Here is a 27,424-nt window from a genome sequence, read left to right on the forward strand (position 1 = left end):
TTAGGTATATGCATTTTAAACAAAGGCCAAGTACTCAACGATTTAATGTTATTCAGAATTCGGAAGACTCTAGTTTTGCCTAGTTTTACAACTGATTTTAGGTATCTGCTAAGAATGTTCCAGAATCATTTGCTTATAAAATGTCAAATCATGAATTTTGCACAATTTTCAAACAAAAGCACTATAGTATGAATTAGGAGACCTGCATCTGCCACAAAAATCTGTGACTTTCTGTGAGTCTCTTTAGGTCTTGCTCAGTGTTTCCTCATCTATAAAATACAGGATTGAACTAGTTTTAGAGTCCCTTCTTTGTCACAATTTCATCTTAATCAGCAAAGCTTAGACATCGTTACATCTGGTATTTTCTTCTTTAGGAGAATATGGTTTTCTACATGTACCAACTGATCAATATAAGCAAAAGTCTATCTTCTCTGTAAAAATACAATTTTAGTTTATAATTTAGATCAGGCGCCCCTCTTTGGGCACTCTCCTGGTTAAACCTGTTTCTCTCTCTGTACTTAGTTATTCTAGCTTTGTCTTGATAAATTTGTAAGACTTCCTTCTATTTCATAATCAATCAATCCAAACAAGGCAGAGAAAGTAAATGGCCTTTAGTTCCTCCCATGCCACCCCCCCACCTTCTCTTCCCTTCTCCCGTTCTGAATTTCACTCTCAACTCCACAACTTTCTTATCAGGGAACTCTTCATATTCACCAGCAAATTCACAAATTTCATTTCAAATTCATAAGAAAAAGATGCACAGCACGTCCTGAACGGAAAGCGGCTGGTGCAATCTTCCATTTGGGGACCACGTTTGACACAGCACATGTCTCCTCACAGATGCCTTGAGAGGAGGAAGGAGGGTACAGGAGTCCTTTTCCGAATTTACTTTGCACTGACCGACTTCCCCTGTCGCATTCGGCCCTCTGGTTTCTATCAACACTCCACCTGCAGCTTTCTAAGCCAGAGCGTGTGGACGGTAGTAAGGAAATCAGCAGTGATAGGCGCTTTATACAAATGGCATGTTGGAGACACAACATGCCTTTTGAAAAAAAAGGAAACATTTCCAATTCTTTCACTTTGATTCCATTCCATTGGGTCGTAGGGTAAGAAGGAGGGAAAAGGCTGGGTTCAACATATGGCTTCTATTATGAAGAGAGCCAAAGCTACACTTGTAAGTATTATAGTTTTTTATTTTACATTTTTTCTTTCTTTTCTCTATTATTTTATAGCATGCCAGATAGGATTCTATAGGACTTCAAAGTCCCCTTTCCTTTCATTTCTTTTTATTTTTTTTAAGATTTTATTTATCTACTTGAGAGAGAATGAGAGATAGAACAGAAACAGGGAGAGAGGAAGAAGACAAAGTGGAGCTCAATCCCAGGACCCTGGGATCATGACCTGAGCCAAAGGCAGACGCCCAACTGACTGAGCCTCCCAGGCGGCCCTCAAAATCCCATTTCTGAACATCATCAATCGAGGACTGTCTTATAAAAATTAAGTGGCAGATTCACTACAAGTAGGACAAATAAAGGTGATCTTGTATTCTCTGAAATTAATGCCTAGCATGGTCATTTTATCTTCTCATCTGCAATAAGACATTATTTTGAGATAATGCAGAAATTTTAGAGTGTTACATGTTTTGGAAAATACTGGGGTGGATTAGCAGTCAATTTTCATTAGAGTGTAATGTCCTGCCCTACAGGGGAAATGATGTTTTCTAAACTTGTCTGCATTTTCTAGATGCATTTTGGTTGGTGAATCAGATATACTTGTAAGCGATTTGGAAGCCAGGATTTCTGCTGTGACTGCACCTCTGGGGCTTCCAAGAGCATGGACAGCTGTGGCAGCCTGTGGGTTTCCTACGGCGTGCTTAGCACAGAGTCCAGCTTCCAGTCACTCGTCTTGTGAGGGTCGTGATGCAGGATTTCCATGTTACTGATTCAAATTATATTAAGTGCAGTTTTGTCCTGCAGCCAGTAATAGAGGCAGCAGCTCTCTGAGCACAGTGGTTTCCTGCTACGGCTGGGGCGGTAGAGTTCTGGAGCCAGCTTCTCCATCTCAGAAAAAGCAAGGACCCAAGTGTAGCTCTGGGAGTCCTTTTTTTTGAAGGTTTCACTTATGGATGGCTTTGTTAGTCCTCTCAGTGATTCTGCACACCCCTTAAGACCCTATCGTAAATTTCTTCCGGCTTCAACAACTTCAGAGATTTTGCTCTCTGCAACTGACCCCAACTGATGCACTATTCTTTGCATTTTTAATTATAATTTTATATATAAATTATATATAATTATATATAAATTTTATATATATAATTATAATTTTCTTTTCATCTTTAATTATAAATAATTAATAAGCATGTACTCTCCATGACATTTGCTGGACAATATATGATCTGCCTTACCTTGATAGGTTCTCCGTGGGGAGACATGACTTCATCCGAGAGCTCCATCATCTTCAGGGCCATCAGCGCTATCTGAACAGCATGGGTGTCACTTTCTTTGTGTAGTCCCCCAGCCACACAGTACGCATCGCCAATGGTCTCCACCTGCACGTAATAGATTTTCGGCATTACAAATACAAGTTCGGAAAGAATCATAGTGCGTGTCATAGAGCAGACACCGTAGTGTTTGGGCCCTCTGGAACATCAGAGTAAATCAGATACTCTCAGAAATGGCTTTCCCTTTCAGGAAATTCATCAAGTGGAGATGCCTTACATCAGGTGCTGCTCTGGAAGGCAGTGTGGTCCTGGGAGCACAATGTCAGGAGGCGGCGTCTCCTACCAGACTAGCTGAGCGTTTCACTCCCTCCACCTCATGTCAAGTGCTCTGTAGAGGCCAATGATGTAATGTAAATGATACTGCGTGTTTGTAACAGTCTACTTAAAGATATTGGAATCACTTGCCGATTTTATAGCCTCTTAGAGTACAGTGTTTTGAACAGTCGCTGCTCAATCATTTCATATGAATTTAGTAAAAATGTATGCTATAAAGCTAAGACATTCTAGTTTTTCAAAAGGATTTGGGGATTCTCATAGTAACTATAAGGGGGTCTACAGGAGTATTAGTCACGAGGGATAGAAATCAAGATGTCGAACAATGGTGCTTGGAAGGCTATTGAAAACCAAGCTGCTATATAAATTCAAAGTGTTATCATTGTCATTACTGTTGTTGTAACAGAATTTTTATCTGTCCGCAATGCTGATGGCAAAGCTACCGGTTCATTTGAATCCACAAATAATCCACCAAATCATAATCACTGCGTTTTTCTCCTCCTCTAAATACTTATTGTAACTTACTAGATCGCATCACTCCTCTTATTCAAACTTTCTAGTGTGGAGGGATGGAGATGAGAAAGGAAAAATGAGAAAGGGAGACAAACCTTCAGTGATTCTCCATGTCGCTCAGAATCAATCCTGAAACTCTTAAAATGCCTCTAACGTCCTTTTCACCTTTCTGCTAATCTCTGATTTTACTTCATCCTTTCTCTTGCTTACTTTGTCCCAGTGCCATTGACCTCCCGTTATCCCTCAAACATACCAAACATGTTCCCACTTGCTATTCCTTTGTCTTGAACAACCTCCTGCACACGGTCACTTGGCGTGCCCCTCATTTCTTCCAGTGCCCACTAAAACATTACCATGTGAGAAATACATATCCCACCTGCCCTCTGTAAAATAGCAATCACCCTTAGCTTCTGCTCTTCTCCTCAACTTTATCCAGAATAGCACACCCACTGGAATGCTAAAAGTTGACTCATTTGCTCATTGTCCCTTCTTTTCCCCAGTAGAATGTCAGCTCTCTCAAACTGCCTGTTTTACTAACTCCTAAATTACCAGTGCCCAGTATATTTGCTAACAAGTGAACCAGGTGGCAGTGCCTCTTGTAAGATTTTCTTCATCAATGAATATATAAGAAAGTGCCTAAAATAATGGCTGATGTATCTCAGGTGCCCAATAAGTGCACCTTATTTAATTAAAAGAAGTGGTGCTCTCACTCCTACTAGATGCTTATTCTCTCTGCTATCATAACACCTGTACACCTGTGTTCCCAACCAGGCATTCACCTTGTCACATGGAAATCTGGCATTGGTCAGCCCTGCCCTCCTATCCCCCACATATGAGATCTTCTCGCTCAAGTTGACCAATCCTGGATGACAGTAAATATCTGCTATAACAATCAATAAATGAAAGCTGAATAAATTGAAAAATGAAAAGAAGACGAAAAGACAATAAGCAAATGAGATTAAACGAAATCCTGGTATAAACAGGTCCTAGGGTGTGGCGGGGGAAGCTAGACTATTCCTTGGAAGCCACCACACTCACAGTCGAGCGTATGATTACACATACTGTGCATCTTACGTTTATCTCCCGGTGAAGACCCTTCCTAATCTACTCACAGCTGTCTCCAGGTATTTGCATGCAAAATCAGAAGTGAAGAGAAGGTGGAAATAAAGACAGAGCAGACGATTCACTATTTAGCTGGGGTTGTGGCTGGATTAGCTACGGAACTCTGTGACTACTATCCACATGGTAAGGAGCACAGATTCCGAATACTTGATTGGAATAACTGAATTGTTTTAGCTTCAACAAGCTGAAATTTGTAGAAGAGGGCCACTACCTCTGCTAGCCACCGTAGCAGTTGTAAGGGAGAGTGAGGCTTTCTTCTTACAATTCCGAGAGGAGACAATGTCAAGATAGAAACTATCTACAAATAACTATAGTAAATTGCACAAGAGGCCATCAAGCTTAACCTAACTAAAGCCAATTATTTTATCAGTAATTATACATGGAGTTTTGTGGGTCCCCCCCCCCCAAGGGGATCATGGCTCTGTCTGGAATTTCCTGCTGGAAATTTTTAAAAGGAAGGTTTTAAGTTGGACATCTAGACTGGAACAAAGCAGAGGCTTATGTAGTCTCATAAATAATATTTGTTTTCTCCTCATTGATGTACTTATTTCATGTTGGGTGAATCTCCAAAATGCCAGATTGTACGTGGTGAACTAAAATGGGATTCAAGCCACACAAATGAGAGGGGTGCTTTGTTCTTAATGCCAGTGGCTAGAGTAATGTGAAAGACTTTAAATTAGTAAAAAAAAAAAATAGGGGGGGGAGAGGGAGTTAATTCTAGAAACACAGAACACAAAACACAAAACTATTTCACTAGTTCTCTTATAGCCAATCAAGTTACATTTTTAAAAAAAAGGCTAGTACACATTAGGGATAATTACTTCCCTAATGAGCATCCACGTGCCTAGAGTGATGCCCAGTTTGCGGTAGACTCATCCAGTAAGTCCTGCTACATCATGAGTAACTGATACGATTTACCATCATCTTTGCAACAGGCCTGTTCCTGAAGCTTTTGGGATATAATGTATGTTATTCATGCGTATAAGCTCCATAGGTGGATATTACTTTCTCTGTTATAGAAATGAGAAAGGCTATTTCACTTTCTCAGCTTACCGAACAAGCGGAGAACTAGATTTGAAGCCAGGCCTCTCTGTGTACCTATGTCTCTGCCTTTGGCCTCAAATCTCCAATAATGCCTTAAGTCAGTGTTTTCTTCCTCTGACTCAGCCATTAAAAGCATCACATTAACTCCATACTGAGTTAACCTATTTGAAGATAATTTGTATAAGACCCATGTTTTTTTTTCTACTTTTCCTTTTACAGAGGATCACTTTTCTCCATACAAGTCATACTTGGAATGATCCCATGCTTGATAATTCAGCTCAGTTGCCACCATCAAGTGTCCCATTTACTGACTTTTAAATTGTCCCCGTTCAGGGGTCCTATGCCCCATCTTCCACTCAGCCTATCACCCCTTCACGCTATGCTTATTCTTTGAGAAGACAATGGGGGCAGTCCTTTAATGGAATAATGATCTCAGTTTCTGAGCAGATTCGGCGCTATTTCTGGCTAGAGCACACCCACAGGATTAAGGCACAATGCCTGCTCCCAGGACGCGGCTTGCAGAGAAAGCCTTTCATCTGCATGGTAACTCAGTAACTAGGGGGTCCTGGCTCTGGTGCTTTTCCTCAGCGACTTCTGCCTGTCCCATGGGCCTCGCCCTCCTCTGCCCCTACCTTGTAGACATCCAGCTCGCCGCACTGTTGGTCAAAGCGAGTGTAGAGTGCGTTGAGCATGGTGATGACCTGCAGCGGTGAGCACTGGGAACAGATGGCCGTGAACCCCACGATGTCAGAGAAAAGCATGGTGACGTCACTGAACTTCTTGGCTTGCACAACTTGCCCTTGCCACAGCTGTTGCGCAACTTCGGAGGGAAATATGGAGCACAGGAGATCCACCGTCTTCTTCTTCTCCTCCTCCAGGGCTTGGTGGGCTTGCTCGAGGGTGGCCTTCAGCTTGCCCAACCTCTTCTTCAGGCCATCTTGTGCTCTGGCCTGCTCCCCTATCAAGACTACATCCCTCAGTGCGTTGTGAATCGGGATGTCTGACAGGTAGAGCCCACGTCCTGTAAAATCTTCCAATCTGTCCACGCAGGGTGACCCCAAGAACAAGATCGCACTCGATTCAACAATGTAGATCATTTGGCCTTTGAGGTCCATAACCTGGGAAGTAAAGGCAAACCAACTGTGGTTTATTTCAGTTTCCAACATCTTTTTAGACAAAAGTTAAGGTAGAGATATGGTGATGATCTCTTTGTGTTTAAACTCGATTTTTTTTTCCCACCTGCTAAAAAGGAACAATATGCTTTCTTATAGTTCCAATTGACTGTGCATTGTAAAATGCACATGGACATTTGGAGAATGGGTAGAGTGGAGTAACTCTGCATAGAGATCATGATTTTCAATAAACCACACAAAAAAATCTTGCTTCAAGTTTTTCTCACTAGGGGGAAGGCTGATATTTCTGCTATTATTTTCTGTTAGTAGTAGCAGATAGGGTAAAGGATTGTACCAAGGAAGCCTTGAGAGATGTGAGGGGTAGGTGATCATCCTGGTTTACTGTATGAGTGAGAACAAATATGTGTAAGTGTGTTCTCTGCAGCAAAGAGTCAAAATCAACCCAGATGCCCTTCAGTAGGGGACTGGTTAAATAGAGGATAAGCATACAATGGGATTCTACACAGTCTCTGGAAAAAGGAAACAAGCCTACACACCATGACGTGGAAGAATACCCGAAATGTGTTGCTTAGTGAGAAAAAGGAAGTTGCAAATAGTATTTTGTTTTGTTTCACACACAAAAATGTATCCAATTAATGTCATTGATTTTTTGGCTGCAAGGAATACCTCTAAGTATTACCTATTTTGAGCATTTAGCTACATTGTTTTTGTGATGAAGAGTGTTAAAACTGTTTTCACTTTTGGAACAAACTGCACATCTCCTGGAATTATGCATGTTTAAAAGTTATATACATATAAGCCTGAATGTTAGCTTTGCTCGTGTAATCAACTATGATTCTGCAAACTCCTTCCTTGGACTAAATGACCACCCAGATTCTCTACCAGGAGAAAAAGCCCCACAACATTCTCTAACAATTAAAAAAGTTACTGATTTTCCAAGTCTATTAAAAATTGATTTAAAGGGGCACGTGGGTTGCTCAGTGAGTTAAAGCCTCTGCCTTTGGCTCGAATCATGGTCCTGGTGTTCTGGGATCGAGCCCCAAGTCGGGCTCTCTGCTCGGCGGAGAGATTGCTTCCCCCTCTCTCTCTGCCTGCCTCCCTGCCTACTTGTGATCTCTGTCCGTCAAATAAATAAATAAAAATCTTTTAAAAAATTGATTTAAAAATCCATTTAGTTGTCTCCTCTAAGAAACAAGCAGTTTTTGTTTGTTTCTTGCAGAATAATGCCTCTTGTTAGGTATTGACGACTAAAAACACATTTTTATATAAATATTTATCTAATTCGGTTTATAAAATACCCTGAGAGGATTTTAAAAGGTAGACCGCATCCAATAAATATTTTTGAAGTAATGAATCAAGTAACCAGCACATGAATGAAGAAAGGATGTTAAGTTTATTTCAGCCCTAAAATGCTACTAGAATTGTCTTAAACGTAATGGGTGTTTTATCAAAATATATGAAGTGATGCATATCTCTTTACTTTTTTGTTTCTAGTCCTTAAACAAGAAGTGATTTTCTTCATATGCCAACCACTATGACATTTTCCTTACCCTTGAAGATTTCTTCACAGAATTGTCCCACCTCCTCACTCGGACGACAAACTGCATGTTCAGCATAGCCATGATCCCACTAAACGTTTGGTTGATTTTGGGAGTCAGAATTTCAAAGTATTCATCAAAATTCGGCTTTCCTTGGAAGTCCTTCCTGTTCATCAGCCTTCTAATGCCATTGCCAAACTGCAGAATCGTCAAGTCCTTGTCAAACATGAAGTGGAAAGGAAAGGTCTTGCAGAAGAGGGACGCGGGGATCACCAGCGAGGACTGGGGCTTCCCCGGGGACAGGGATGGTTTGGTGCTTTTGATGTGGAGGGAGTATAACAGATAGGGCTGATTGACGAACTCGCTGCCGTCATTCCGGAAGCAGGGAGGCAGCAGGGACACCTCCACTTCGGTTTCGTACAACACGCGAGCAGCAGCCTTCATGATGCCAGGAAGAATCAGGGACGTGATTCTCTTAGGGAAAAAATAGTACACATTTAAGAAATCGTGGTCTTTATCCAGGCACAGAATGGAAGCGTCCTCAAACCTATCTCTCTTTTCTGCTTCTTGGCAGTGGCTGCTCTGTTTCAGGAGGGTGCTGAAGCTATTTAAAAAATCTTTGAGGGTTCCTCCAACCACACCTAGAATGTGTTCATCTTCCTCGTAACATATTTTGAACAGCTCTTCGCCGAGAGACTCTTTGACGATTTCCACTGGAACTCCTGAAAGCAAAGAATACATTTTCTGCCATATCTGGATCATTCTGGGAAGAGCTGCACGGTTACTACTATTTTTTAACACTGTTTGATTTGAGGATTTAGTGCCCTTTACCTCTGGTAACAAGAATTTTGACCAAAATTAACCATCTATATTCAAATTACCCACATCGATGAGTTTCCACAATTCTGGAAAATCCAAATAAAAATTCCCCATCAGTTAATTATGAAACCATGATAAATTAAGTATAATACACAACTTTTAATCTCCTTGAAGAGACTGTTGTTCTTACAAAAGAATAATCAGTACTACAGAATCAAGTTCATTTCAGAAAAAGCTCTCCCGTCATTCTGTTAATGATAAACACAGCACATTTTGATGAAGGGGCACTGTCCAAACCTGGAGGGCCTCCCGCCCTCAGTAGGAATGTTAACAGAAATGAATTTGAAATCACTGGTCATGAACCTCAATTTTACCATTTTTCTCTAGAGATGATATAAAGTCATTTAATTTTTTTTTTTAAAGCAAAACAAAATTCTTGTTTAAATGTTACTGGAATGAATATTTGTTTGGAATTCATTTACTTCCTGTAACTTCTCCTTCCCTAATCTTCCTTATTCTTTAAATTCTGTGTGTCATTTTTTTCCCCTCATCTATAATTTGGGAAAACAATAGTGCCCTTTTCATAGCACTGTTGTGATGTGTAGAGACTATTTAGAATAGTGCCCAGCTCCCGGGAAGGACTCAGTATATACTGTTAGCCATCACCATCACCATTACCATCATCATCATCATTAAATTCTTAATATCTTGTACCTTTGGAAAGATTTAACCCATTGGTCCATGTCCTCCAACTTCAAAAAGGACAGTACAACAAAGTTACTCATCTACTTCCTTCCCATAAACTAATTATTAATACTAGAACACTGCTAATCCTTTTTCCCAGGATTGCTTCCAACCTTCAAAAAATTTCTTTATTTTACTTTGTTGAATAAGATTTTTCATGAATAAATAAGGAATACTTAGTTATGTTCAAGGCCAAAGCATGTAAATGTCTATGAGTCAGCTTCCCATGCAGCCTTATCTATGTCTCAGCAAATAAACATTATAAAGAAGAGGAAATGTTTTCAGTGAAACAAAAATTCACAGCATAAAAAAGAATTACTCTTTATGTTAACACAATATATTATACTGAATACTTCATACTGGAAGTCACCAAAAATAAATATGAATATTTTAGGAGAAAATTTTAGTTCTACAGGTAAATATTTTCTACCAGTATAAAATATTAGTTTACAGGTAAAATATTAGTTCTGTAAGTATAAATACTCCCTAATTACATATACTTAAACAATTCTATTACCTGCTGCAACTGCTTGGTCTGTAATTATTTTTTCCAAGTCTTCTCTTTCCAAAGATTTCCTGAAAATATGTCAACATCTTAAATTATAAACTGACAAATGCGTGCTACAACTTCTGATTGTAACATACAGACATGACGACAGAAAATAGTTTGAGTTGCCTTTTCTGTAGAGGCAAATCTCGACTATCAAGTTTACAAGAAAGGAGCAATGACATGTGCAACCCCAAAATACACCTGATTTGGAGTGTTTCCTCATTTTTTGAAGCATATTTACCATATTTATCTTACTTTAGAAAGCTAATACTATAGAGGTTTACACTGGCAGGGAATCAGAACAGGGGATGGTAATAAAGCTGCCCAGGGTTCTTCCGATAATATAATCAAGAAGAAAAGTTCGTGCACTGATGGATTTCCCTTTTTAAGTTCCATTATCTTTCTTCTTTGCTTTCTTTCTTTCCCTCTTTCTTTTTTTTTCCAAGATTTTTAAATTTATTTATTTGACCGAGAGAGAGGGGCACAAGCTGGGGGAGCAGGAGGCGAGGGAGAAGTGGGCTGAGGGAAAAGCAGACTCTCCACTGAGCAGAAAGCCAACTGAGGGCTGGATCCCAGGACCCTGGGATCATGAACTCAGCCAAAGGCAGATGCTTAACAGACTGAGCCACCCAGACACCCCCCCACCCACCCCCGGCTATCTTCTTTTCTAAAGCAAGTATGTAACATATATTGCTGAGTTTAAGGTTCTATATATTTAACTCTCAGGCATTATTACATTGAGCTATGTGTATAAAAATTAGTAACTAAAGAAAACTATTCTTTATTCAATCACTGCACTGGTTTTTACAGCATAGAAGTTGATAATACATTTTGACCAATAAAAAGTATTAGTAATTTCCACTAGATGACTTACCGATTGATGTTTGCCTAATTAGGTTTTGATGATTTCTGACAGAGATGACTTATGATAACCAAATTGGCCAAATTACTAACACATGTTAAAAGACACCTAAGATTCTATCTGTAGTTCAGTTTGCCATTAGATAAGCCAAGCTTACAAACAGACAAAAATCTAAATTTTAAGCAGATTTCAATAAAACACAATACATGTACAGAAGTTTCAAAAGGAAATATTTTCAAGAAGGAAAACTGCTCAGTCCACTACTTTATCACATAAAGGTACATCGCTTATAATTGTTTAAAATGCTAGGTAGAAATACTTCCTTATCTAAATTGGTTGAGGCTCACTATCTAATTTTCTATTTAGTTTGTGTCTAGATATCCCCAAACCTCTCATTATATTTTATATTAATCATCTTCAGACTTGCTTATTTTTCTCATTTGCTCAATTTCTGATTTGTTTTGTTTGTTTTCCTAAAGAAATGAAAGCCTTTCTGCTCAGGGAACCCTAATTCTGCCAATTTCCTGAACCCAGGATATGAGATGTGAGCAAAACTTAGTGCAAACAGCGAATAATGCAATTAAAAATAAGTCCTCTAGCTTTACTTTCAAAAAAAAAGACTAAACTTTCATATGTGACAGCAAATGTGTGTGTGCTTGTACACACACACGTACACATACACACCCAACCCTTGCACAGATATGCTGATGTGATCAGAAGATCCCAGGAAAAGAAACAAAGCAAAAGCTCTCTGTGAAACCAACCCAGAGAGACATCACAATGATATCTGTATTAAAATTAATTCACTTAAAAGGTGGGGGGCAGAGGGCACCAGTCTTCATTTAGGGACGGTTTATTGTTTAATATATTGATTTTTTTGCTTTTCAAATAATATTATAAACAGTCCAAAGAAAGAGTTATGTTCAGTGGTTGGCAGGTTGAGACCAGTAGATATGACAGCACACTTTCTAAAACGAAGATGGGGGAAAAAAGGAAACAAAAAATATATCCACGCACTAAAAAAGCAAAGCAGAGAGAAGCCATTTAGCATATCAGCAGGAAGTCATGAGAAAAAAGTTTGTCATCTTATTTCAACAACTGAATAATTATCATTAGCACAATTTAAAAGTATGATCAGCTCTTTAAGAAATCAAGGAAGCAGTAAAAAAACTTCAGCTTTCCAAAAAAAAAAAGTTTTTTTTTTTTTTTTTTTTTTTTTTTAAGTTTTGAGGTATTTTTAAAGAGCTGCACAACTGGGAATACATCCTAACTGAACCCCTGCCGCATCCAGCTTAGGAACATTTCAGAACACAAAGCCCTGAGAATCAATTTTGAGCCAACTGGCTGCCAAGGATTTAAGCAGACAGACACAGTAGCGTAGCTACAATGACTTGGCTATCTTATCAGCTTGACTGAGAATTAAGGTCAGAGGCATTCGGGAATGCTTTTCATATCACTTGTATAAACAAAGCTTCTGTCAGACACATAGAATCACACTCTCTCCTTCTGGACTCCTCCTGACCCTTTCTTGGCTTGCCTCCTGCCTGCAGTCCGGGGCCAGTTAGTCAACAGGGAAAATGAAGGACAGATAATCCACTCCTGAGAAATAGATGAATGAATGTGTAAAATATTCCCGACAATGGCGTTGGTTTGCAAAGCTGCAATGCTCAATTCTGCGAATTTGAACACAAGTATTTATTTTATTATTTACTACTGAAACAATCCTTGAGATCCCAAGGAATCAAAAACAAGGCCAATAAAATGACCCTCCAGCAGTAAACACACTAAGATATTTATGCAAAATTAACTCTATAAAGCAGCTTAAAAAAAAAAAAACAAACCCTTATATATTAACCCTTTACAGAAAACTTTCTTCAAAAAAATTTCAAAGACGGCATGCAAGAGAAAAGTATAAAGGGAAGATAGCCAGCGCATACAAATAGAATCAAACTGGTTATGAAAATGTGGAACCACTTCCCTTAGGACTGATAAACAGCTGTTGCCTCAAGCCTCCTGAGTCAACCCCTCCCTTCTAAGCACCCTCCCAACTTTGATTCAGTCTTCAGTCTTCTCTGGCTGTGGCAGCTGAAGTTTAAAGTGTGTGGGAATTCGTTTCCCCACTCCCGCACTGGGCACTGGGACCCTTTGCCACCCCTTGGCTGTATCCTTCAGGCAGGAGTCTGTACTGATCACCTGGGACCCCTTCCTTACCTGTGAAGTACTGACATTACCTCTAGTAGGAAAGAGCATGTCTTATGGCTTGTTAAAAGCAGCAGTATAGGGAAACATGGTTAAGATCACGGACTCCGGAAAGAACAGGCTTAAAACTCAGCTCTGCCTTTTCCTGAACGGCTGTAAAATCCTAAACATTTTATATAAATCTGAGCTCAGGGATGTATTCAGTGTGAAAAATAAATGCACTAATTTTCAGATTAGTGGCAGTTAAAACACTTAGTCCAGTTTCTCCAATACCACACCGATTCAAAACATGTCATGGCCTTCACTAAGGGGTGGTTATTTGTAGTGGTATCAGTTAAGTGTCACGGGAGGGTCACACAACTAAAGTGGTTCAGTTTACCTGCTTTCTTTTATTTTGTGTTTCGCCAATGTCCTCTGAAGTGCAAGGTTCAGCCGTTCCAACTAAAAAGTGAAAAGAAAAGTTTTAAACATTCCCTTGAATAAAAATTTACTTGAAGACAGATATTTTAAAAATGTGTCCTGGAAGTTTCTATCCAGCAGAAACATGATCACTTTACTGATGAGTGTGGTGAATTTACGTTTTGGAAACGGAGACTGATTTTCTAGAAGTTTCTCAGCTCTGGGAAGAAACAATGCCCTTTAACTAATTTGAGTTTGGATGATGTGGGCTAGGCCTTACAGCCTTCGCCCTTTGTGGGTGGTCTCACTGACAGCCACAAAACAAGGTCAGGCTGAATCGGAATCCAAATAGAAGATTCCAGTGGGTAATGCCAGGTCTTCCATGAAGGAATTGTGGGCACTACTTCCGCTGGGTCAGGAAATCCTCTTGGATGTGCTGCCAAGGCTTCAATCTCAGCATGGCTCCAGCCAAGCAAATTCCTGTTCTCTTCACAAACCCTACACCCAGCCCCCCCTGCTGATTTTCTCAGCTACAAATACAAATTTATATTTCGTATTTGATTTACAGGTCCTGGCCTAGAAAACTTGAGCTATCTCTGTCTTTCCCCTTTCTCTAAACCCTTAAATCCAAGCTTTCACCAAGGCCAGCTGATCGTTGATTTGAAACAAATCTCGCATTTACCTTACTTTTTTACTATCTTGATTTCTGTGTATTTCATGAGTTTTTCCACATTGTAAGTTATTTGTATGTAAGCCTCCATACTTCATAGATACTTGATGATCTATTAATCTCTCTTAACAGCTTGTTTTCTCTAGTTGGTAAGCTGGACGTAGAGTACTGGTTAGTTAGACTGCCAATGTTTTGCATTCCATATAAAAACCATATGTATCTATATGTGTATATATAACTGTTGATCCTTTCTGTGGTAGCCCAGAGGAAAGGGAAGAATTTTCTGGTTGTGTTCCAAGTTGGGAAATTCCTTTTCCCCTAAGAACTATTTATATCCCTCTTACAGTTTCCACTGGTCGAGTGAGGCAGCAAAGTTAAGCAAAATAGAGCAAGCTTCTGTTTTAATAAAATAAGTTATGGAAAGGACTTTCAGTTTTAAAGAGCAAATCGAGCTTGGGGGGAAAAAATCTGGAATTTAGTGAAAAAAATAAAAAAAAACCGAAATGAAAATTTTGCATTGGATGAGCAATAACACATTTTCAGGTCCTTCTATTCCACAACTGGATGACATCTCTCTGTTCTAAATCGGCTAAGGACACTGTCCCCTCCCCCGCCAAAGAAAACCCCCAAACAAACTCAAAACACCATGACTGCGGAGTTAAATCTAATTATCTAAAGCAAGAACTACAATGCTGTCCAATGCTATTTTGAGTCCCTCCCTTAGGTTGCTGATAGAATTGAAACTAAACTAAACTGAGCCAAACTAAACGCTCTACCTGCTACTTACCAACAAGTTAGAGAAAATAAGCTGTTAAGAGAGATTAGCAGATCGTCAAATATTTATGAAGTATGGAGGCTTACATACAAATCTATACACATGAAAAAGAATCAGTGAAAAAAAGTTATATTTGACATGCTGATGTTTGGACAGCTGAAGTAATCCACACTGAACACCGCCCAGTCCAAACGCATCCAGCACCGGGACATTTTACTGTTAAAAGACAAATGGCCTCAGTTGTCAGAGTTCTAGTTATTAATACCAAATGTACCCATTTTACCCCCTAGAGTTCCAACAGCTTTGCCTTCCCTGCTACATGACGCTGTAGTCAAATTTTGATGTTTTTTCCTAGGAGTTCACAAACAACAGAGATTATTCTAAATGAAGAAAAAGAGAAAAGGTAAAATATCATTTAGAGTTGGTATTCAGAATGTTTTGTTTTTTTTTTTTTTTTAAAGATTTTATTTATTTGTCAGAGAGAGAGCGAGCGAGAGCGAGCACAGGCAGACAGAGTGGAAGGCAGAGTCAGAGGGAGAAGCAGGCTCCCTGCGGAGGAAGGAGCCCGATGTAGGACTCGATCCCAGGACGCTGGGATCATGACCTGAGCCGAAGGCAGCTGCTTAACCAACTGAGCCACCCAGGCGTCCCGGTATTCAGAATGTTTTTAAAAGCGATTCCAACATTTGTCTGACTTCAATGGCAGGAATTCAAATTTATCCAACAAAATAATAAAGCCAACATGGTAATGACAGGATCCAGGGAAGGCATGGAAGCTCTCCAGCTTTCCCATCCTCACCATCTGTTCATCTCTGCGCATCTCACTCTGTTCTTGGAAATGAGAGTCCCAACCACTTCCCAGAGGATGATGCCAACCGACTCGCTGAGAAGGACGACATCGCTCATCCCAGCCAAAGCTGGCTGTCTAGTAACTGGGGTGGGGTGAGAATAATGACATATTTCCGTTTCAAAGGCCATTAACCGAAGTATTATTGTGCGAATACTGTATCTGAAGTAAATTCCCTCAACTTTCTGTTCATTCTAATTTCTCCATCTTCAAGCTTTAATGCTAGTCTCTTCTTTCTCAGTCACTCTAGCCATACCGTTGGCAACAGTAGTGCTCTACCTTTCGGAAGCTGTGGGACTTTAGTCATTTAACCTCCCTAAGTCATTCTGGGACTGAAACAAGATTACCTCCGAAGTTCCTTTAAGTTTGAAAAGTCAGCAGTCCGTGTTTTTTTCAGTGCTCCGCACAAAACAGAGTGGGTGTTGGGTGAATTTAAAATGTTCAGTGAATTCTTATAGCTGGAGTCGGATCAGGTCAATGTCCAATCTCCCAGATAAAGTGAGTTTATAGAAAACTGTGAATACTGCCAGAGGGAGGAAGACATCATGAAGACTTGTCAGCTACTCTTCTTGTTAGCCCTGCAGGGGGAGAGGAGCTCTCCACATACCCTTCTATTCTAAGATATGTGACCTCATTAGGTACTGCCCTGTCCCCAGGTTCTCTTATAGGTGGATTAGCAGAAGGTGCTCCAGATATCAATGTGACACAAGGCTATGAAGCTCACAGAGCTACATCAGGAAGAGTCTAAGCTAATGGGCAAGCAAGCACAGGGCGATGATACTGACTCAAGGAAGCAGGTCAAGAACTGGCTTTTGCAGAGACCTCAGATGCAGAGCTAGAGAAGGAAAACGGAGATTTTCCCAACTCAACAAACTGGCAGCGAACATATGATGCTCTCTGTAATTAGAAGAAAATGGACAGGAGGTAAGTTATTCTTCCAGGAATTTAATTTTAAGAGAATAGGTAATAACTACCAGGCACTTATGGTATGGCAAGAGCCGTGGATTAAGTCCCTTCGTGCTCATTAACACTCTAGGAGCAGGTACTCTTATACTATCATTTCACAGACAAGGAAGATGAGGATAAGAGGAGTTAAGCAGTTGCCCAAAGTCGTAAAGTTCATCAGAGTGCAGGATCCTGCTGAAAAGAATTCAAGATCTTAAACATTTATTAAGATAAACCCAATTTAAGAAAGCGATCACTTTCAAGAAGTGTGTTTATATGTTATAGCCTTGCAAGTGAGAAAGCAAGGGTTAACATTTTCCTTAAAAAATATTCTTTTACCATTTTCACAATATCAGTAAAATCTCAAAAGTTAAAGCACTCACCTCGGGAAAAATCAGTTTGCAAATACTCTCCGCTAATGTGTGAAGATAGACTCGGCTCCTACTGGTCTTTCTTTGAGGAGAACTTCTTTGTACATTCTTCTCAAGGACATCCTGACAGATGGGCAGAGTTGCTTTGCCACTCTCTGAGCTTCCTGCTACCTCTTCTGCTGGCTCCTGGGGAACCTGCCCGGGTGCCAGTAAGGACAAAGGGCACTCCCCTGTGATCTTAAGATCCTTCAGCTTGGTGCAGAACATGGTGTTAGTAGCTGCTCAGAGTACTTCTGGGTGAGCCGTTCTTCTTACGTGGGACTGACCAATGGATGCCACTAGCAGATCAAGGATACTGGTGACTGGGGTGTCTATGGAAGTAGAAAATCAGAATAGAAAGGTAAATCATTTTGTATACTTAGGAAAACAGAAAAATATAGGTGTAAAAAAGCAAAGACGATATATTCAAGTGTCATTTTCAAGAAGAAGAAAATTCTGGTGGATATGTCAGTTACAGAATGGATGAACCATTTGGTGAAGATCTTTATTTAGTATCTGTGCATTTTAGTATACTAGTGAAATACTTGGTTTTAGTAGTTTTCAAAAGGAGCATAATTTTCTCCCAACTGTCCCTACCACAAATTACTGATTTACATTTCTATAGCCCATTTGGTCTAGTTTGATTCCACAAGAATGGAACTTTACAGTTTTATGACAAAAGCCAAGTATAAATAAATCTACATCTCAGTGCTAAGCACTACATTTTCATTATGCTCTCCTTTCTGAAAAATCAGGATAACAGAAACCAGTGTCTCCCAATATTTAAAAGAAAAAAAAAAGTGTATGTAGTGCTGCTCAAGGATATGTTTTGGGATCTGAAATTCTGAATTTCAGATGAAAAAAGATTAATTAAAATGATTACGGCAAAAGAAGATACTTGTTTCTGTAAATAGCAAAATAATTTTAAAATAGCATCAAAATTAAAAACAAATACTACTTTTTCAAAATACTCCTGGGTCTCTGGATCTGAGTCTAGATGACACTGGAATAAACTAAGAAGGCATGTCCTCCCAGAGGCCAGCTGAAATCATACGTATAGCTATTCCAACATATTTCTCTTGTTTGTGTTGATGTTGTGACCGTGAATCCCCACACACAATCCACAGCCCACTGATAATTAGTTATCTGTCTCTTGAAACTGTCTGGTTGGGAATTCAGTTTGTCAGTAATACTAATGATCTTGATTGACTGGGATCATTGTTTCCATTCTTTGAAAATTAAAACACACACACACACACACACACACACACACAAAGAGTGCAAAAGAGCCCTAGTTTACTTCCTTCCAGTGATATGGCTGGCACAGTGCTGAGGATTCTGTATTTACAGTTAAGCCTCACAGCAACCATATGGCACATTATTATTATCCCCAATGTGCCAGAGGCTCAACAATTGAGGTTATTTTCTTTCCTTTGATGTGCTGGAAAAGTGACAGAGCTAGGCTTCAAACTAGGGTCCATGAGACACCAGAGCCAATGTATTTTCTATGAACCCAAGTTCTTAGACCAGTTTCTACATCATCAGGCTTAGTTCATAAACCAGGATTCATTTAAAAATATGGTTTACAAGTTTATATTAAAAAGCAAATAAGAACATAGTTCTCCTGCTCATAGGCTGGGAGTAGCTGAATGATCCAGGATAAAGCCTTGTATTTCAGTCTTTAGAACTGGAGTACAGTGACTTCCTTTCTGTGTGCCTCAGTGCTTTTAGTATGTTGTTAACGCGTACAAGCCGTAGCTTATAATTTGTCACAGATAAGTTCTCTAATAAGTTTAGGACAATGGACAATTCATTTTCTTAACTGGAACAACTAAAGAAGCTAAATTTGTCATCTGCCTGCCCTTGGGGAGTGTCATGGATCATTAGGTATGGGGGAGGATTACGGATGCTGACAGGTCAGTAGAAGCTGCTACTACTCTCTGTTACTTGAAGTCCTCCCCCGAATCTGTGATCACATGTAATTTATGAGTCTTCAAGAAGATACAAGGAAGATCCTATCTATTCATGAGCAGGTGACATTTTTTGCTAGAATAGAATATGGAGTTCTCTCAGCAGGCTACTGAGTGACCAAAGGTAATTCAGTGACAGCGGGAATGGTTACTTGGGAGTCTGAAAGACCTAAAAATCCCAGGTTTTCAACCACATTTATTTTGAGATTCAGTTCGGAGAAAATAAATGTCACTCAGTCTTAAATGCATCTGAATCCAACTATTACTATTCACTAACTCCCACCCTCATAAATGCTTTAGATCAGTGGGCAGTGGACCTTTCTGTAAAGGGCCAGAGAGTAGATAATTTCAGTTTTGTGGGTTTTTATCAGTGATTTAATTCTTGCCATTGCTGCACGAAAGCAACCACAGCTGATATACAAAGGAGGAATGGATGTGTTCCAGTAAAGCTTTATTTGCAAGAACAGGCTATGGATTTGGCCCTCAGATTCACCCTATCAACTTGGATCAAGCCATAGGTTGCTGACTCCTGGTTTTAGAAAGCTGAGCAGGTTAACTGAAGCATGTTAATCCAAACAGAATTCTGCTATAGGGCCAGAGTCACTTTCTCATCTCCTCTACCCAATTCACTCCCCAAACATAGCAGCCTACGTGGATTCAGTTTGGTACAACTTTAAAGTAAAAAAGGCAGCATAGTGGATAATATTAAATAACTATAAAATTATAATACCATTATTTTATATTAATTTTCAGGAGGAAGAGCTATAATAACTGAGTGCCATGATTTCAGTTATATCAAAATTAACTATAATCACTAGAAGAAGAGAGTACTCAAAAAAAAAAAAAAGGAAAGAAAGAAAGAGAAAGAAAGAAATCAAGCAAGAACAACAACAAAAAAATTAGAAGACTTTAGATTGGATCTGATGAAGGTATAGAACTCCTCCCTAGAATAAGTTATTCTGGAACATATCAGAATTTCAATTTGGGACTTAGGAGTCTGTCATAAAACAGTTCATGATAAAGTCTCCCACTAAGTTTAACTTCTCATTAATGTTGAATTTCAACCCTTGTCCCCAAACCCAATATTTTGATTCTCAGCCTCCTATTCAATCTTGCTGCAAGATAAAACTCACAAGTCAACCTCGAAATTCTTTTTTCTCCTATATTGCACAACATTATAATTCCCAGAAAATGTGTCTAACACTGTTTTTTATTAAGTGAAAACAGGAACAGGAAACAAGTTGTGCTTACTTTAAGATCAGTTAAGTGTTTAGTCTCATTAAATCACATATGTATAAACAAGCTAATTAGCATTCTTCATCTGCTCAGCTGATGAAATTACATTACGAAACAGATGCACTCAGTGCTGATACCTTGGAAACCTATGCTTGTTTTGTGTTTGCCTGCTAGGAATACAGAATACGTTCTTCAACTAAACAAGTGATGATTTTCAGGTGTAACATTAGCAGTGACTTTGGAAATGGCTTGGTCAGTGGCTGATTGGGGAAGTGAGAGTAACACGGTAAGGGGAAAAAATTAATTAAAGTAATAAACTTGGTGACAAGGCCTTGGTGAGCAGTGGGATGTATGTTCGCAGAAACTTGGAGAGGTATCTGCCATCCTCAAGGTTGATGATTAAACAGCCCTCAAATGTATTAAATGTTCTCTTCCTTTTACTAGTAAGTGATTAACTCTGCTATGGTAAGAATAATGACCCAGCTGTTGGCCTCATATTAATAGCCAAGAGGTGTGATTGTTCAGGTGAGGGGCCTGTCCATGATTCCAACTCCAGAGTTACACATAAAAGTCTTGTTTTCACTCAGCATAAGTCAAGCAGAGAGAGTCTATTATCATATGGTTTCACTTATTTGTGGAGCATAACAAATATCATGGAGGACAAGGGGTGTTAGAGAGGAGAAGGGAGTTGGGGGAAATTGGATGGGGAGGTGAATCACGAGAGACTATGGACTCTGAAAAACAATCTGAGGGGTTTGAAGTGACGGGGGGCGGTGGGAGGTTGGGTTACCAGGTGGTAGGTATTATAGAGGGCACGGATTTCATGGAGCACTGGGTGTGGTGAAAAAAATGAATACTGTTATGCTGAAAAGAAATAAATTAAAAAAATTTTAAAAAAAGATTAATGAAAATATACAGACAAATAAATCTAATGTTCACACACACACACACACACACACACACACAAAAGTCTTGTTTTCTACTTATAAAAAGATCTGAAAGAAAATTCTGACACGGAAATCCTCTTTTACGACAGCAGGTCCTAAAGAGCAGATTTCAAATTAGAAACTGGGGTGGGGGGAGGAGCCTAAGAACTAAGTCTCCATAATAAAAACAAATAGTTATTATCTGATTTCCAATTTCAGGCCTAGCACCTAGCCAGGCCACAATCTGTGTGAAAGGGATGTGTTTTAAGAGCGAATTCCAAAGTCTAAATTTTTAAGAGTAGCTGAAAGAAGAGAGCTTAGAAACAAAAACTGCCTTCGTGAGGATCAAGTTTGCATCCAGCAGCACAAAGTTGTTACCGTTTTTATAAACTGGTGTCAAGCTTAATTTTCAGGTAGACCAGAAATCTAAAAACGTTTTTTTCTTCAAAAAATTGAAATAAATAAATAAAATCCCATAAATCAGCCTTTTACAATGTGTTTCTTTTCATTTTGCAGTGAGAATTATTTATAGAACTTTCCCCTGTGATCTATCAGGAAAGCAGACCAAAGTATTAGAAAAACTGGTAAGAATGTCCAAGTTACTCCCAGGACTAAGGTTTTTTTAAAAAAAAAGCAAGCCAATGTCCCTTATGGTCACACTTCTTAAAAGATCAGGACTTAGGTACCGTGTTCACTTCCTTAAAAAATAATTTATTCCTAAGTCCACAATTCCCTGGCTTTTGCTTCTGCTGCGTCACTGACACCCAGACACGATAACCTCCGAAAAGTTAAAGCTCATGAACCTTTTGGCTTTTAACATACTTGATGGATCTCAAGTGCCATTTGCCTTTTCTTTTTCATCATCTCCACTCCCACAGACTCTTTGATACTTCACCTTCATTCACTTTTCATTCTGTTCAACAGGTTATTTGTGGTGGCCTACTATGTGTCAGGCTTCTTCCAGGCACAGGGACAGAGCAGTGAATAAGGGACATGGCCTGCCCTCTTGGAGCTCACAGTCTGGCAGGAGAACTCTTTCTGACATACCAGTTCCCCAGAAAGGGGAAGGACAAGTGAGTGCTCTCAGAGCAAAATCAGGGATCCAAACCCAGTCCCGGGAGGAAGAGACATCTGAGCTGAGCTGTGACCCTGAACCAGGTGAAGAGAGTTCCAAACAGAACAGACCTAGCCATGATCTAAGAACTGAAATAATTCCAGCATGGCCAGAGCATGGGGTCAGGGAGAACAAGGTGATGGCGGAGGGAGCCAAGACAGGTAGAGGTCAGGATTGTGAAGGGCTCTCTAAACCTCGTTAAACAAAGAAAAACTATTCTAAGAGCAACCAACTGAAAGACTAAGATGTAAGAATGTGAATAGCTTAGATTGTATTTTTAAAGGATGATTTGGAATGGAGAATGGGAAATGTGTCAGAGCAACCAGGAGGGTGATCCGGTTTGGACTAAATAATGACCTTAGCATGAAAAAGTGGATCAATGCCAGAAGTATTTCAGGTAGAGAATCTACAGCCCTTAGCTACTGACTGGATATGGGAGCTGAAGCACCGTGAAGGCGTCTTCCTCTGAATTTTCTTCTCAATACTGCAGCCAAGGAAAGACTCTAGGGCTCATGGAAAGCAATCAAAGAGTCCACAATCCATTTCCCATGACTTTGGTTATTCAATCATTTTGAGCCCAGAATTTGGGTTTTCACTATTACATAACACCTTGTGGGAGTCATTGTGCTCCAACTCTTTTGCTAAAATCTCCTTTGGAAAGTAATTTCTCCTTCTTCAAAAGCCCAGAGGTGGGAAAGCTGACTCCAGTTTATGTTATACAACAGAACGTTCCCCTTCCAAGACTGCATCTGCACACCAGTGTAAGGTGTCCTCAGCTATTTTAAGAAGAGTGCAGGGTACTTACCTTGAATTTTGTAACTAGAGAGCCCATACTGCCAACCTTCCCAAAACAAAGAAGTCAACTCTAAGGACAACAGCAACCCAACTGAGGTTGGGTCAAAATGCCAGAAACCCCCCTCGCCTGATGGCAACTGCCTCCCTAAAGCTAGAAGTACCCATACAACTTATGTTTAATAATAATTATAATGAAAATAATATTTAATACTGATAATTCTAGTTTAATAAACTGTATTTTCTTCTTTTTAATGATTTATTTATTTATTTGAGAGAGGGAGAGAGAGTGTGAGGGGCAGAGCAGAGAGTGAGAGAGAGAGGCAGACTCCGCTGAGCACAGAGACACACATGGGGTTCAGTTCTAGGACCCTGATATCACCCAAGCCAAAATTAAGAGTCAGACGCTCAATCAACAGAGCCACCCAGGTACCTCAAACTGTACTAATTCTCTATTAAAAACAAGACGGGTATGATTCACAATTTTTTTTGCTGGAATTGGGAGCAATTCTCTGACATCTCTGAAGTAATAGGAGAGTTTAGTATCATCTATAGTAGAGAGATTTTAACTCTAAGATTCTGTTTTTATGACAATACAGAGTGTTTTATATGATTCTCAGTTTTTATATCAAAATGTTCACAGAATGTTTTATAACTAAGCAGCAAAACCTCTGGGATTATAAATCCTAAATCTCTATGTTTAAGACTTTTAGTGTGACTATCACTGAAATTTGAAGACATACAGTTAGTATGTCTTCGAATTAAATATAATTACCACTTAGAGCAAGTCATGTAGGTCATAAAGAAATCAGATAAATATTTCAATATTCTGCTCCTGAAATATATAAAACAATTTCCTGCAGCTATTTCTGTGATTCCCATCATTGTTTTATTACTAAAATAGTTCCTTAGAGACTTAGTCATTTAAAAATACATTTACTGAAAACATAACAATTAGTATGAAAGGAATTAAATGCAAAATGGAATTCCTTTCTACACCATAAAGAGCCATTTTGTTTTTATCTATTTCCAGCTAAATATTGTGTATTTCTGTGATGTGAACCGGCTCAGACGCAGTCATAAAAAGGGGAATAGCATCAGTTAAAGTAACAGTTATGCGGCATCTCTGACTACCCCACATTCTTCCTCCTGGCTCAACTGACCTCATGTTCCATCTTGGAAGTACTTACTATGGTGGTTTTCCTCTATTTTCTTCCTTGGCACCCTAACTCAGCAGGCTCTGCACTTCTTATAGTTCCTTCCTATCAAGCTACTTTCACCCTTTCCCCTCATGTCAGACCCATCATTGATTGCAGCAGTCCAGTATTCCTTAGAATTCCATAGAATGCAACTGGTTTTGTTTTTGTTTTGTTTTGTTTTGTTTACCTAAGCTGGTATATATAGTTTTTACGATTGTTACTGCTTTTGTTGGTGCTCAAACTTTGGGCTGGTTTCACCCTAACACATTTTCCTCCCACAAGCTCTTTTATTTTTAGTGCAGTTTTACAGCAAACAAGGTTTTTCAGGAATACATATATGGTGTTGTTTTAGAAATGCCCGTACTCTCAACAATGTTTGATTTAAATTTGCAGGTAAGGTAAAAAGCTGCCTGAACTATCTGCAAAACAGCACTCAGTAAGGTCACATTCTTGAACAGCCTATAGAGTCCATTATGATATAGATAATACAGCCTGATGAAACCTGTAGAATGAAAACAAGTCCATGATGCTTAAACAATTGGGCTGACCGATAAATTTCATTTAAGTGGGAAAATAAAACTAATGACCATGTGATATCAGAACTTCTCTGATTTCTTTTCTTTTTAATTTTGGCCAGCCAGGAAGACCTGGAAACACTTCTTCCATTTCATATACATGCACACATACATGTACACAATTATTTGCCCTCTTGCTCAATGCCGACTTTTTTAAGTGCCTGAGATTTTATATTTACATCTCTATCTCTGGAGATGAGTGGTAGGAGACAGACTTCATGCTTGGAGACATCAGTTCACACCACTGCACCCTCAGGTAGTAGAGTTAAGTGGAGCAGTGACGGAGCTCAGGCTCGGGGACCAGGTGGTCTGTGGCTGGCCTTGCCTCTACCATCTCTCAGCTCTGTGACCTTAGTTAAGTTCTTAACTTCACCTCCACTTTCTCCATTTCGAAAATAGGGATCCTAATAGCAACTGTCTCATTAATGTGTTTTGAAACTAAACAACATGATAAATGCAAAGCACTTAGGAAAGTGCCTGGTACCCAACACATAATGATTAATGTTGACTGTCACAATTTTTACTTAGCAGTAGCGCAACAATGGAAAGGTTTCTTAATTTCAGTGAGCTTCTGTTACCTCAACTGTAAAATGGTAAAATGACGATGAAACAAGGATGTATGAAGGACTAGGAAAGATAATCTACCCAAAGGTGTTGTACAAGAGAATCCTGCTAAAAGTCACTAAATAAAAGACTGACAAATTTATTCTATTTCCTCAGAAAGACTGAGTCATGTTTTATACCTATGACACCTTTCAAAGCCAGTTTAAGGGAACTCTAATCTACACCAACTGCTTGGTCCTGTACAAACTTGCAAAACATTCTCCACTTGAAGAACATTAATGCATACCAAGAAAATAATATCTATGTCAGTAGTTAGGGTGCCTTTTATTGGTTTATAAAATAATAGAGTTTACAGTATAGTCCAGAAGAGTAAGATTCTAATTTGGTTTTATCTTATATAAATCCATTAGCTGAGTTGCATGCCAAGTTTCTTTAATAAAATATTAGAATTAAAAACTGATGGAATGTGCTAAATTTTACATGTTTTTCCACTCATGAAACCAAACCTGTGATATAAATCAAGCATGCTTTACATCAGTGAGGTACTTACTACTTTATATAAGCCCACCTTACTCCCAATGTGGAAAATTTTTAAACAAAATAAACCTGTAACAACAAAGTTGAAATAGAAATTCTGTGGTATCTGATTTTCTTTTCCTAGAATGCTAGGTTGGCAAATGACTCATATTGTTATATGACCAATCTTGCCTTCAATCACTGCTTTCATATGTCAACTGTTCTCCATATTGACTCAGTGTTAGCTTCTTAGTGTGTACTTCTTTTGTAGAAAGGTTTAAGAGATGGGTAGGGAGAGATTAACTAGCATGTTAATTTTAGGATATTTGTGAAATCAAGTTAAGTCACCCAGAGTCTGTTGGAATTCCTAACAAGAGTAAAGTGGATTCTGGTTTTGACTGTCACACCTATGGGGCATTTGAATTAACATTTTAACAATGAGGAGATATCATAACAAAGTGGCCTCATATTTGGTGGGAAGGAAGGGGTAACTGGACTAGTACAGAACTCACCATCTGGTGGAGGAAAATAGATTTAACCTGTCATATTTGGAAAGAAGATTCTGAAAGAAAACACAATAGTGACTCTCCTGAGTCTTCTAAACCAGCCCATGAAACTTTTCTCAAGATCCTTGAGAAAAAGGGCTGCAAACTATAAAGCCATGAAAACTTAAGACTTGTAAGTACCTTCTACCAACAAAGAGAAAAAACAAGAACAGGAACAAATATATCAATAGTAGAAGCACAGGCACTGAAGAGGTCTACACTGGGCCAGCATTGGGAAGGTCAGAGAGCTAAACCACCACTCAGGAAAACACTGGACTTTCAGGAATTCTCCCTCACTTTTTTTTTTAAGAGAAAGAGAATGTGTGAGTGTGGGGGTGGGGGAGACACAGTGGGCAGAAAGAATCTTAAGCAGGCTCCATGCCAACACAGAGCTTGAGGCAGCAGGAGGGCTCAATCTTGGACACTGAGGTCATGACCTGAGTTGAAATCAAGAGTCAGATGTTCAACTGACTGAGACACCTTCTTGGGACCTCTTAAGGCAGGGGTTGGCAAACAATGGCAAAAATCCAACCTGCTGCCTGTTTTTGTTCTGCCCTAGAGCTAAGAATGGTCTTTATGTTACTAAATGGTTGAATAAATCCAAAGAATATTTCATGATACATGTACACTATATGAGATTCAAA

General features: G+C 39.2%; 1 protein-coding gene across 5 annotated transcripts in view; it reads right to left on the bottom strand.

The window, feature by feature from the left end:
- Window positions 1-27,424, bottom strand: part of GUCY1A1 (guanylate cyclase 1 soluble subunit alpha 1) — a 62,555-nt gene that overhangs the window by 12,394 nt on the left and 22,737 nt on the right. For all 5 annotated transcript variants that reach the window (XM_032332709.1, XM_032332710.1, XM_032332708.1 and 2 more), the window contains exons 2-7: window positions 17,317-17,675; window positions 13,677-13,738; window positions 10,204-10,262; window positions 8,136-8,845; window positions 6,085-6,570; window positions 2,405-2,548 (exon numbers count right to left, since the gene is read on the bottom strand). In XM_032332709.1, coding sequence (XP_032188600.1) covers window positions 2,405-2,548; window positions 6,085-6,570; window positions 8,136-8,845; window positions 10,204-10,262; window positions 13,677-13,738; window positions 17,317-17,571 — 1,716 coding nt within the window. In that variant the 5' untranslated portion in view covers window positions 17,572-17,675. The remainder of the gene's footprint in view (window positions 1-2,404; window positions 2,549-6,084; window positions 6,571-8,135; window positions 8,846-10,203; window positions 10,263-13,676; window positions 13,739-17,316; window positions 17,676-27,424) is intronic.

The sequence above is a fragment of the Mustela erminea genome, chromosome 2 (assembly GCF_009829155.1).
Source record: "Mustela erminea isolate mMusErm1 chromosome 2, mMusErm1.Pri, whole genome shotgun sequence".
NCBI lineage: Eukaryota > Metazoa > Chordata > Mammalia > Carnivora > Mustelidae > Mustela > Mustela erminea.